Consider the following 13,507-nt stretch of genomic DNA (forward strand, 5'->3'; position numbering starts at 1 on the left):
CTTCACAACTTTATTTTTGTTCATATCAAATACACCGTCACTATGTAGCTGTTTGAATACACAGTTCAATCCTTTAAATTATTAAAATGTAAAATTTAAATTATTAGTTAATTCAACAAGCTGCAGCCATCCTGAAAGTACACTTCTAAATCACCAGTAAACGAAAAGTCTCCTTACTACAGACTGGCTGCAAACTCTCCAACATACATATCAATCATCACTTTTGTCCCCTCCATTCTACCTGATCAAATCATAAAGACTGATTTTAATACTTCAGTTACATACATCATCCCATCCAGCCCAGTACTGCCAGTTAAAACAAACATTCTTGTAAGAAAGAATAATTAACTGTTATTGATTTTTATCTAGGATTTCAGAACTCATATACTTGTATTTTCACACTATTTTAAATTGTTAGTAAGGAACAACATCTATTGTTTTCTAGAAAGTACATTGCTTTCCGAAATGAAAATCGATCTTCGACCAGCAAATAAAATAGCTTCTTTAAGTTACCTTAGCAGTTTCATGCCTTGTAGGTTAAAACAACCAGAAATTGATTTGCTTTGTTTTAAAAATGAAACTTGGACAAGTTAGAAGTCAAAACTTGCATTGTATTACCATATATGACTTACTGTATGCTTTGAAAGAATAATCATAAATACAATGCAAACTTACATAGCAAAAATATAATAACTTCATAGCTGCATTTAAAATCTTGCTTAAAAGTAAATGAGAATCTTACCAAGCACTTCTGAAAAATTTTATTAAACTTTCACTTATATGTCTTCACTTTTCTAAGCTACATACTGTTCTAAAAAGGTGAATTAATGCCGTAAAAGGCAGCAACATAGGATAAAGAAGAGTGACTGAGTCAAGCTAAAATGAATGAACATACATGTCTACAAACGAGCTGGGTGTTTAGGTTTCCATTACAGTTCGTACAATCAATGGACTCCAGAGTCACGGAACAACAGAACAGCTGAATTTTGGGGAAAAGTCTGGAGACGTTCTGGTCTAAACGCCTGATCAAAGCAGGGTGAGATACCAGCAGGTTGCTCAGGGCTGTGTCCAGGTATGTTGTGAGTATTCCAAATGGACAGAGATGTGGCTGGAGACTCCACAGCATCTCCAGGGACCTGTTCCTTTGTTTCGACACCAATTGCCTAAATACAGGAGTCCAGGTCCTCTGAGATGCTTTTGGATTAACCAGACAAAAGCAATTCAGATAAAGCAGATCCATATTCTTTGGGGGAGGTAGCTATATACTCAACTCCAGTATATAAAATGTCACTATATATAACCACACATGGGAAACTGAACACAGTAATAGATGTCTACTTAAGGGTAAACTTAAACACATTCCAGGCTCTATTCATTGCTCAGCTCCCCATCAATGATAATGGGAAACAGTACAGAAATAGACACCTAAATGTATTTCTCAATCTAGCATTCACTTTCTACAATGACAGCAATCTTGAGCGACAGAAAGGACAGGAAAAAAAAAGTATATTCAAATTAGACATACTGAGTCTCTATTATTGAAATTGTTTAGGAACACAGACCAGGTGATCTTGCACTGCCCTCTCCAGCTCTCCAGAAATCTATTCAACATTTTATATTAATTTAAAGAGATATACTTACAGCATGTGCTCCCTGTATTGTCCGTACAAGGTTAATTCCTTTCCACACATATATATCTCCATTCAGTGCACCAGAATACGTCACTTCATCCCTTGCACAGGCTAGGCACAATATAGTTTGGAGATCACCAGTTTTGCCAAAAACACCACGTTTTGGTGTCAATGAATTGCCACACAAGCTCCAGAACTGCAAGATAAAGGGATTTAGAAAAATTGATATTTCTCTAATATCCTATGATTTAATATGTACATCTGAAAAAGAAATACCTTACATCCAAAAGACAGCATCATTCATATTCTTTTTCTGACTTTATTTCTCCAGTTACTAAAAAACTTTTATGTTATTATCCAACTTAATCTTTCCATATAACGAACATAGCAGACTAGTTGGGAAGGAGTTTCAGGGTATCAGTATTAAACCAAACTGAAATTCTATCAAATTATAATTTGTGAGTCAGTTGTATTTTCAGTCATCTTTGAAAAGTGTCTTATAATAGAATTGTTTGACCTTTCTTTGATGTAAGACTTCTACTTTGCAAATGCTGCGTTTATACTTCATGTTACTTCAGGAATTTAAAGATGTAATCTAAGCATGTGGATTTCTGATAAAGTTACCTTTTGTTCTGTTTGAAAGTGGCTGGTTTTATTACAGACTTGCCACTTCTCATCAGAAACACAGATCACACAAAGTAGTCATCTAACGTGGACATTTTTGAGAACCTTCTAATAAACCATTAGCACTTGATCACAGCAATCACATGAGAGCGAATTTCCTCTCAAGTTACTCAACATGTACTATGACTCCTACACTGAAGACATGCAAAGTCGCTTGTCAGTGCACAATACTTGCCAACCAAACCTCCAGCTACGCTCTAGTTTCTGAGATCTCTGCAAACAAGAAACACTTGCATATTCCCTTCAGGCCCTCCTGTACTTAAGGTCAAACAAAATATGAAAAAGACATCAACTGTCCAAATTACAAATCCTGTAACAGGTAGAGTGCTCAAAACAACAAGGGTATGAATAACAGCAGGGAAAACAAAATCATTTTAAAAGCTTTCTCCTTTCTCCTTCCACTGTATCCGGATATTCTCTCAAACTGTAAGAAACCAATTTTCAACTCATTTCACCTCTGCAGTGCAGCAATTCATTAATTGTTAAAGAATCAGAAACTTGAGTACTGGTACTCACCTTAAATGTTTGCACTCTGCCTTATGCTACTTGGGATTTCAAACAGCGTATTTGGGACAACCTAAATTTTAAATTATATTACAATCATTGCATACGATGCTACAAGTGTTGCATTCTTTCTGCGTTCCTTCTGTCAGAGCATGAGCTCTTCTGAGCAGAGATGGTGTTTTCCACTATATATATTGTAAAACATCTAGTGTAGTCAGGTATGACCCATGACTGCAGTTCCTAAGAAGTAGTAACATTTTTATGGAGGACCTTTCATATTATCCTTATATATTCCTTTTAGATTCTATTTTTATATATTTTCTAGAGCATAAATTACTGCAGCTTAAATATTTTATGAATTAATATTTATTTCATTACCTTGATGTGCTTTACGCCACAGCTGACAAGCTTGTTTGGCTGGTACAGATCCCAAGAAATATCAAATATCTGCATTTTGGAAAAAAAAAAAAAAAGTCACCAGAGATGGTGCTTCTAGCGTGGGACAGTTCAAACAGTAAAAACTTGAAGTAAGTTAACAGACAGTCTGAAATGCTTTAAGTGGAACCATTGGCATGACTTTCTTATCCCCTCATTCAATACTGACATTGCAATGAATAGCTCATACTAGTTCATTTTGTGTTTTTTCCTAGAGTAATTACAACACTTGATAAAACAACATAAAGGTTAATTTACAGACTAGAAAAATTTCAGAGATTATTTGCATTTTTCTTTCCCATATGGGGACTAGGGTCCAGGAAGTGCATTAATTTTGTACTCCACCAGCGTGCTTACCATCTCAAAACAGCATGCACAAATAAACCGAGAGTTACACATTTTCTTTTAGAAATAAATGTATTTATCTTAAATATCTTCCTATATCTTAACACACATCCAAGCTTTATGATAATCTATTTTCTAAAATATAAAATGTTTTTCCTTCAAACATAGCTCTAACATAGAGCAGATATGGTTTAACACACTCAAATTACATTGACAATCCAATTCTTTAGTTATACTTACTCTGTCTGTATGACCAGGAGCCATTGATAACAATTTTCCTTTTCTCCAGTCCCAGACACAAACTGTGTTTTTCGAATCCAAACCAACTGAGACCAAACGCTAAAAGAGTCCAAATTAAGTAAAAGTAACTCAATATGTTGGAGTCATAATTTTGGGTAATAACAAATTTATAACATATTTCAGTTAGAAGCAATAGTTGGATTTTGATATAGAAGAAAATAAACGATACACCTTATGCCAAAGCTTCCATAGATGCATCTCTTCAGTTACGACATCACTATCATAAAGAAGATATCATCAGATAACAATGTATTTCTGATTTATAATGTTTAATATATAATTATACATAGCACACAAGGTAAGCAGCATTTGGAAGACGTTTGCAAAAAGGAATAATCTCACTGAAATTAATGAAAATACATTTACCTTTAATTACATATAACTTGCAGAACTTAAGTATTTCTCTTGCAAGTTTAAGAGGTACAAAGAAAAAATATTTTCTTCAGTCTTCTTGGAAATGAAAGATTAAAAACAGTTAAAAGTTTTAAGAGTTTTTTGATCATTCTTCAAAATATGTACGAGTAACTATTCTTTTCTAATGCCTTTCTCAAACCAGAATCCAACAGGACTCTGAACATACACATTCCATGAAATCTTCAATATTCAGAAAGAGTCTGAAGCCAGTTAAGGATAAAAAGATTGTTCCAAGAAAATACAGAAAAATAAGCCTGACATCTTCCTATGCTCTGCAGCCTGTCTCATTTTCAACTGTAAAGATATTTTGCACAGATTTCTTGACAGAAACAATTGACCATATTAGCCAACAGTCCACTTTTACTATATCTGGTATCCAGTCTAAATGCTATTTTTCCTATAGGAATTCTCAACAGAAAGACGAAGAACATTAAAGATTGGATTAAAAGTGACTTGAGTAATTTTGAGCTTTGTTTTTTTTAAAAAATGAAGCATTTTTGTTCAGTTTATGTATGAATTGTGACAACTTAATTTTGTTAAATGAAAGCTTAGCAAATCTTTAGGACAAAGTTTTTTCACTGCTCAGCAGTTAATACCTTCACACATTAATGACAAATTTAGTTTCAATTTCTGTGTAGATTATCAAAGTGAGTTTTTAAAATCAATAGCAAAGTCCAAACTTAAGTAAAGTTTTTCCCAAAGACAGAAATCTATTCCAAATGACATAATTTCTCTACTATCTGAAAAGTTCCAAGATTATGAGAAGAAAAAGAAACAAGTTAAGTACAATCGCTGTCCATGCTCCCTATTTATTAATGCCAACTTATATTTTTCAGATACTGCAAAGTCCAACCATCTTTGAAAACATTCTCAGAAGGAAGATCAGTTTCAATTCCAGCTAGACTTCCACGCAGTTCAATTCTAGTCCTACTGCAGAATGAGAGGCGGAAATGCAAACCAGATTTGCAACTACTGCATATCCATCACAAAAAATTTGGGTGATGCCTTTCCAGACATAAACCAACACACTGATTTCTCAAAAATGGTGATTAGATTATGTTCTCAGTTCTCCTAAGAACTAGAAAAACTTTTTAACAACCAGCACACCCCACAGTGGAGTGGAGCTCAGAGAAGAGCAAAAATACCCAGCAAACTCAGGGAAGAATGTACCATAAAGCAAGCTGAACTCTTCTCAACACCAGTAGACTGGAGGGTAACCCTGGGGTTAGACAACACAGCTGCACCGAGGAATCATCATTATGCTAACATAATTAACAAAGAATAATAAACAAATAATAAAGAATGTCTTCCTGAGCTAGCCAGACCAGTTGGGCATGGGGAGGAGAGTGTGTTATGTGGCACAGTCCAATATGAAGGATAAAAACTGAACAACTCATTAAATAAATTAAAAAAAAAAAAAAAACAACCAATCAACAACAACAACAAAAACCAAAAAGACACAAACAAACACAAACAAACAAACAAACAAAAAACCCACCACTTTGAGGAGGGCAAGGAGCTTGACCTCACTTTAGTCCACATATTCCTTCCCAGTGACTGGAGAAGCCCAGCACTTTGACACTGATCATATAGAGACCAGTAATAGGAAACACTTTTTTCTTGTGATTCATCTCTGTGTTGCAATTGCTTGTGTTGTAATTTCAGTATATTGCTGTATCACTGTACTAAATCAAAAACCCATATAGTAAAAACTATATCAAATAAATACACTTAACATCAAACATTAAACCTTCTAAAATAACCTGGTCAGACACTCTGACAAATCTGGATTTAAAAGGACAGGCCAGATGCAAACAAACCTATTTTGCAGATCTTTCCAAACTGAATTTGTGTTTTACTGTATTTCCATATGGAGACAATTCTCGAGATGCAGATCTTGAAAAACCTGTATCCAGCTTTCCTTTGAGACCAAAAAATTATAACAAATGCCACAAAAAAGGTGATCGTCTGGAAACGCTGAGGAAAGTGAACAGCCTAAATTCTAACCATTTATGACTTTCAACATAAGAATCAGTATTGGGTACTCCTAAAACAAATCACAGATCTACACTCTTCAATATACACTGGGGATGCGTAACTGCATTCTAAAAAAAAGCTAGGGGATTTCAATTTTGATTAGATACATTTTGACCTTAAATTATTAAGGCTGTTCAAGTGAGGAAATGACAAGAGTAACACAGAGAAAATATATTCCTGTCAAGTACAAATTATATTCTAGAAAGAAGTTGACTCTACAAGTTGACTCCCTAAACAATGAGAAACCTAAATTATAAAATCTCCAAATCATTCCAAAAAGCTCAAACCCTCCCTACAACAATTACAGCATGTTTTAATAGAAACAAGTTACAGCTATGCTTTCCTCTATTTGTGTTCAAGAGAACTCCATTTGATACTGTCTTAATAAGGACAGCAACTGGTGTCTACAACAGTACATCCTCACTTGAGAAAGCAATAGTAAGCAACAGACACTGACCTTTTTAGCAAGCAAAAGGAACCGAGAATATAGCTAAATCTGAATATCACATTGTAAGGCTGAGTGGGAGGGAAGAAGTGCTGCATAAGACCAGGAGAGCATATCTGCAGAGAGGACTTCCACGGCTAATATACCTTCAGTTGCAACCTAGTTTGTATTTTGCATTTCTAATACATCAATGAAGAAAGCCTCTCTACTCACACAAGTAAGCGTCTGGTAAAAATTATCTCCCTTCTAAGCAGGAGCTCTGAAAACCAACTTACTACTCAGAGAATGTTTTAAAGTAACAAAATTATAATCTAAAAAAACCTTATTTTTGACTCTTAAATCCAAGATACAGCAGTCTGAACAACCAACCAAAACGTGGAGAGCCACCAACACATGCAAAATGCATGACAGAGAAGGGGATATTGCCTGGAGACATTCGGAGGTCAAGATGAGTAACAGAACAGGATTGCCATCACTTTGTGCACAAGACACATCACTGCACGGGGGATGTCCACTATCTCCAGCCACTTGGTGTAACCCTGAACTGTATCCCACAGACGACAATCTCTCCAACACCTCAGCTTCACTCAAAACTCTTTGAAGCTATACTTTTCCCGCCAAATGTGAACATTTGTCATTCACTATTAATGCCAACTCTTTTCCCCTCAACTTGAGAATAAGCAAATAAAATCAGAGTGAATACACTTCCTTAAAAAAATAAAAAGCTACATAACAAGATTTCTGACACAAAACCAATATATTTAAGTGTTCAAAAAAAGAATATTAATTACATACCTGACCATCTAAATCAAAAGCCAAGCAAGCTATACCATGTGTGTGAACATCTTTCAGAACAGACACAGTTTGCACAGTGTACGAGTCCCACACGCAGATGTATGGCTCTTTTCCAACTTGACCTGTTGCCACCAACACACGTTCAGGATGCAAAGCAAGGCTGCCAAAGAAAAAGATAAAATATTTTTGCATGAAACTTTTACATTTGCCTAGCTGGTTGCATTAATATTTTTCCTTAAAAATGATTTTACAATATTTTCCCATTGATAGTAGATATTAACAAGTCATTCTGTATCACAGATGCCACAATAGCTGTAAAATTCCCTCGATACAGTATATGCCACCACGTTTCTTGAATTTGAATCTTCAAGCCTTCTCCAATTAAACTAATTGCAGAATAGTCATTAATCCTCTGTCCCAAATGCAGAGTTTATTAAATTTGGTTAGATTTTCATGCACAAAAAAAATACCTGTTTTCCCTATTTCTTAACATTTAAAACCAAAAAGGACAGACAACAAAAGTTAGTGTTTAGCTACCTACACATCTATCATCAACAGAGATACGCGTCTCCAGAAGTATTTCATTCCATGGGCTATGTGAAGTCCTTTTTACGAGAGGACTGAACAGCCTTCTGATGCTCTCTCTCCACTGATGGTACTGCAAGCCAAAGCATGACTATTGCAGACTACATGTTATGACTAGACTTCAGATGACTAAACTGAAGTGAGATGAAGACTATCTTAAATGTATTAACTTCAATATAAAACAATTGGGAATACTTCATTTTGAATCATAGAATCATTTCAGTTGGAGAAGACCCCCAGGATCATCGAGTCCAACCATAACCTAACCTAACTCTGACACTAAACCATGTCCCTAAGAACCTCATCTAAACACCTTTTGAACCCCTCCAGGGATGGCAACTCCACCATTTCCCTGGGCAGCCTGTTCCAATGCCTGACAACCCTTTCTGTGAAGAATTTTTTTGCAATGTGCAATCTAAACCTTCCCTGGCACCACTTGAGGCCATTTCCTCTTGTCCTGTCACTTGCTACTTGGGAGAAGAGACCAACACCCTCCATGCTACAACCTCCTTTCAGGTAGTTGTAGACAGCGATAAGGTCTCCCCTCAGCCTCCTTTTCTCCAGGCTAAACAGCCTCAGTTCCCTCAGCCGCTCCTCATCAGACTTGTGCTACAGATCCCTCAACAGCTTCATCACCCTCCTCTGCATTCTCTCCAGCACCTCAATGTCTTTCTTATGATGAGGGGCCCAAACCTGAACACAGGATTCAAGGTGGGGCCTCACCAGTGCCAAGTACAGGGGGACAATCACTTCTCTTGTCCTGCTGGTCACACTATTCCTGATACAAGCCAGGATGCTGTTGGCCTTTTTGGCCACCTGGGCACACTCCTGGCTCATATTCAGCTGGCTGTCAGTCAACACCACCAGATCCCTTTCTGCGAGGCAGCAGTTAACATTGCAGAGATTTTTCTTATAGTTCGTATTTCAGAGTCTTTCAAAGTCCAGAGCGGATCATCACAACTGATCTGTCAAATCTGGGACCAAGCTAGAAAGCATGTTAGTCAGCAAGCGAGTTTTTTGTTTTGTTTATGCAAGCAAGCTGCAAGGGAGGACATGAGGTCTGAAGATTTATAATTCATAATATAGAAAAGTAAAGAAGAATATGTTCTAATACAAAACCAACCAAGCTACTTGATGACATTCTACACACTGTAGGTACAGCAGGCCAAAATGATGTGAGAAATACCACATGTGAGTCAGCCAACTTTTGAAATTTTATCTTCCTATCTGACTAAAACATTTTCTCCCCTAACTAATCACAGAGGAATGATCTTGAGAGACTGGTGAACAGAACCACTAACAACATATACTAAATGTATTTATCTTCTCAACATCACTTGGAAATGAGAAAGTTGAGTACTTTAAAATGGTAAGATGATCTTACACTTGTACACAGGTTTTGATACATGAACTTTCAAGCGTGGAGACAAGAGAAATCTATACACATAGAAGAAATGGCCAAGATAATCAGGAATTTAACAGAAAATTAAAATCTAATTTAACAGATGTATACATTTCCCATACACAAAAAGAGCAAGAGAAAACCATGTTACAAGTTGCTTAATATTTCATAAACTCATACTATACCACAGGATACACTTTTACATTTTTTCTGTTTCAATAAAGCATTTCAGTTGGTTGATATTGCTTGACAAGTTCTACATGCACAACACTGAGAGGAACCTTTCACTTCAAAGTTTCTACAAAAGGTTAAAAGCCTCTGGACCTTTCAACTTTTATGTGGGAATTCCTCTTCTTTACTACTCTGCATTATCCTCTGTACCAGGATCAAGCAATCAATATTTCCCTCCTCTTCAATTCCAGAGTTATTTCTCTGGTTATACCCTTCATTCTTTATTTGACAAAGCAACTTCATAATTAAAAAGCAATGCAGAAAGGATCCAGTAGGCAAAACCTCACATTTCACTTTAGTTCTGCCACCTAATCCTGACCGACACCTGCACATCTCCCAGAGCACACACAGGCAGATGGTGTACACATGGGGGAAAAGGGAAAAAAGCCTCTGGAGGGAACAAGATGCTGCATTTGAAAGGATCTAATTTTTACAATGACACCACAGAGAGAGAGAGAGATAAGATCACATGGACAATAAAGAAATTAAAGAGTAAGGGAATTAAAAGAATGAGCAAGAAAAAAAACTATAGAGCGACTGAAACTAAGTGAAAATGTTAAAACACAGCTGTCATATGACTGGTTCATGAGCTATTCAATCCCATACTTCGCTCTGCTGTAAGTGCATTGTGCAGTTTCAGGCAAGTTAGAACCACCCACAACCGCAACTTCGAAAACACTCAGGCTCGACCCTGGACACACGCATGTGCAGAACCCCCCCACGCCACACCCTGCTTCCCAGCAACCAAAAATTAGCTTAGCATGTTTTTAACTAATGACCAGAAGTGATAAACACAACACATCAGAGGTGGAAGGACAACGGTAAAGACACTGCCAAGGGCCACGAAAACTTTGTCCTAGCACAAGTACGCCAACTAATTCCACTCAAAATGTATTAGATCAATATAGAATGTTTCCTCTTTTTCTAATTAATAAATGCCAAATAATAACTAATAGAAATATCATAGTATTAGTTCTTTCTATATCTTGTTATAAAATACTGTCTTAACAACTGAGCTCAAATTCTGCCTTGATATTGGATAACAAAGCACAAATTTAGATCCAAAGCCTGTATTTTAATTATAACAGACAACACCGTACAGTTACCAATGCCCTTCCCCTATCATTTTAGTTTCTATAGTAAATTGTGAACAACCTTTCCAGAGAATCATTGAAAGTAGAAGAAAATAAATACACAATAAATACTTTAAAACATGAAGCTTTTTTTAAAAAATGCCTATATGCAGGGATTTGTGGAGAACTGAACAGCAGAGATCTTGGCAGTGGCTGTAGAAATACTTACCTGAAAACACTTTTCCTCATCATTTCTTCCAGGCCAAAGAGTGAGGGACAGATTAAGGTACTACTTGCAAGTATTTTATCTCACTGGCTATCACAGCAGATGGGGTAAGCATACTTATCCACAGAGCTCACACCAACAGATTTGGAAGCTGTTTTAAGAGCTGAGGCACACTTAGGGTTTTCTGCCTGTTCTCAGCGCCCAACTGGATGGACAGTGTGCAACTACTGCGAATACCATCTCAATAGCTGTACACCAGTAACACCTCTGTAGAGGGGTCTCAGAGATCTGACCCAGGGTATCCAAAGACAGCTTGCACTCATTGTTTGATTCCATTAACTGCATCATGCCCATGATCAATGTAGACCCTGGATAGCAAATCTTTATGGTTATCCATTTCGGGGCACCCATTCTAGTTATATTTTTTTTCTGCACTAAGAAGCTATTTAACAATGCATTGCTTAGGACTGTTTTAATAATGAAAGTTCCTGAAAACATGAGTTGTATCAATGCTTTTACTCCAGAGGTTAGATCAAGAGACTATATTTTTGTATTAATTGCTATGCCTGTAAAGATTGCTTAATCACTTATAGTCCAAAGCAAAAACTGAAGAGAGTCTCCAGATTGCTTGTAACTGGAGTCTGATCCTTGAGTTTCAATCAGAACTCAAAATTTCAGACCTGGAATTCTGCATGGTACCCTATGGGTGTAATAATAACCAAGACTTTCATATTAAGGAAGAGCATCTTGATATCATTCTCGGATCATATGAAAATCATGTAAATAAGTGTGGCAGTTCCTTTTCTTAGTGATGGTAAAAGCAATAGCAGTCCCTTGACTCTTTCCATGCTTCCTAAAACAGATCTTCTTGCATTTTTTTCTCCTAGGGAGATTACTTAGTAGAAAGAGAAGCTCTTGGAAGGAGTGAACTCATGTTCTTTTTACTGGCCTGGTAACAAAAACTGGGATGACCTATCCAGGTTAGACGGCTGAAACTGTGCTTGCATCTAGCCCACACAGCTAGACTGTAAACTTGCGCCTGACTGTTTTCTTCTTCCTTGAAGGATGACTAAGCTGATGAATATCACTGCTTGTCCAAAAAAGGAAACAAATATTCCTAACGAGATAAGTTCTTCAGGCCCTCATGCTTGCCTCTGGCCTTTCTGATCTGGGCTCTTCAAGAACAGATGTTAGAACTAATATAGTGTCTCTGAAGAATCAGATAAGGGAGGTGTTCCACTCCCGTAATCATCTTTGTTGCCCTGTGCTGGACTCTCTCCAGCAGTTCCCTGTCCTTATGGAACTGAGAGGCCCAGAACTGGACACAATATTCCACGTGTGGACTCACCAGGGCAGAATAGAGGGGAAGGAGAACCTCTCTCGACCTACTAATCACCCCCCTTCTAATACACCCCAGGATGGCATTGGCCTTCCTGGCCACAGGGGCACAGTGCTGGCTCATGCTCATCCTGCTGTCCACCAGGACCCCCAGGTCCCTTTCCCTGCTGCTCTCTAACAGGTCATCCCCAAAAACCCACCTGGACACATTCCTGTGTAGCCTCATCTAAGTGTTCCTGCTCCAGCAGAGGGATTGGACTGGATGATCTTTCGAGGTCCCTTCCAATCCCTAACATTCTGTGATTCTGTGATATGAAAGAAAATGTCCAAACAGCAAGCGTGACCATGAAACAAAGCAGGAATTAGGCTAACAAACTGCTAAGTCAAATTAATTTTGAAATTGACTATAAAAAAACCTCTAAAAAATCTGCCTGCCACTACTGCAACAAAACCAAATAGCTGTACCTGTAGAGAACTGACATTTCCACTGCTACCTCTGAATGGCAGGTCTCTTCCTAGATAGATATTCAAAGCACGTTGAAATACAGTATTACAGTTTTAACAGTATACTTAGAATGTTTCTCAATTTAGTGCATTCAAACTCCTCTTCTATACTTAAAACAGAAGAGGTTATTTTTCCCTTGTAGAGCAGCACATAAGCATTCCCACCATTTTGACAAGATCCATGCACTGTACAATACCTATATTAGATTAAGGATATTAAATATTAACCGCAGCCTATTAAAAAAAAAAAAAAGGCAAGCATAAAAATTGTCCATACTGTGTCTCTTTGGGAAGAGACCAGAGACATGGACGTGACTCTCTGATTCGTGTGAGGTTTGTAGTGGCACGGGATCCTGCCTGAAGGAGAAGAGTCTACAATAAACCACTGGTTTAGAAAAGAAATGAAGGTTTTTCTATCTTTATTTGGTTTATGCTGAGCATTAACAGGCATTGATTAATACAGACAAGCTGCAGACAAGGATACAGTATTAAAGATGATGTTTCCTTAGCAACAATATTGGATGAAAATCCAAGAATATATTCATGTGACTACTCCCG

At 37.1% G+C, this 13,507-nt stretch overlaps 1 protein-coding gene across 9 annotated transcripts in view; it reads right to left on the reverse strand.

Annotated features, from left to right (window-relative positions):
* Positions 1-13,507, reverse strand: part of EML5 (EMAP like 5) — a 118,447-nt gene that overhangs the window by 86,254 nt on the left and 18,686 nt on the right. For all 9 annotated transcript variants that reach the window (XR_011739417.1, XR_011739416.1, XM_071809536.1 and 6 more), the window contains exons 2-5: positions 7,591-7,750; positions 3,840-3,938; positions 3,198-3,266; positions 1,642-1,827 (exon numbers count right to left, since the gene is read on the reverse strand). Coding sequence is in view for 7 of the 9 variants with exons in the window: in XM_071809536.1 (XP_071665637.1) it covers positions 1,642-1,827; positions 3,198-3,266; positions 3,840-3,938; positions 7,591-7,750 (514 nt within the window). In the remaining 2 variants the exon portion in view is untranslated. The remainder of the gene's footprint in view (positions 1-1,641; positions 1,828-3,197; positions 3,267-3,839; positions 3,939-7,590; positions 7,751-13,507) is intronic.

This window comes from Patagioenas fasciata, chromosome 5 (genome assembly GCF_037038585.1).
Source record: "Patagioenas fasciata isolate bPatFas1 chromosome 5, bPatFas1.hap1, whole genome shotgun sequence".
NCBI lineage: Eukaryota > Metazoa > Chordata > Aves > Columbiformes > Columbidae > Patagioenas > Patagioenas fasciata.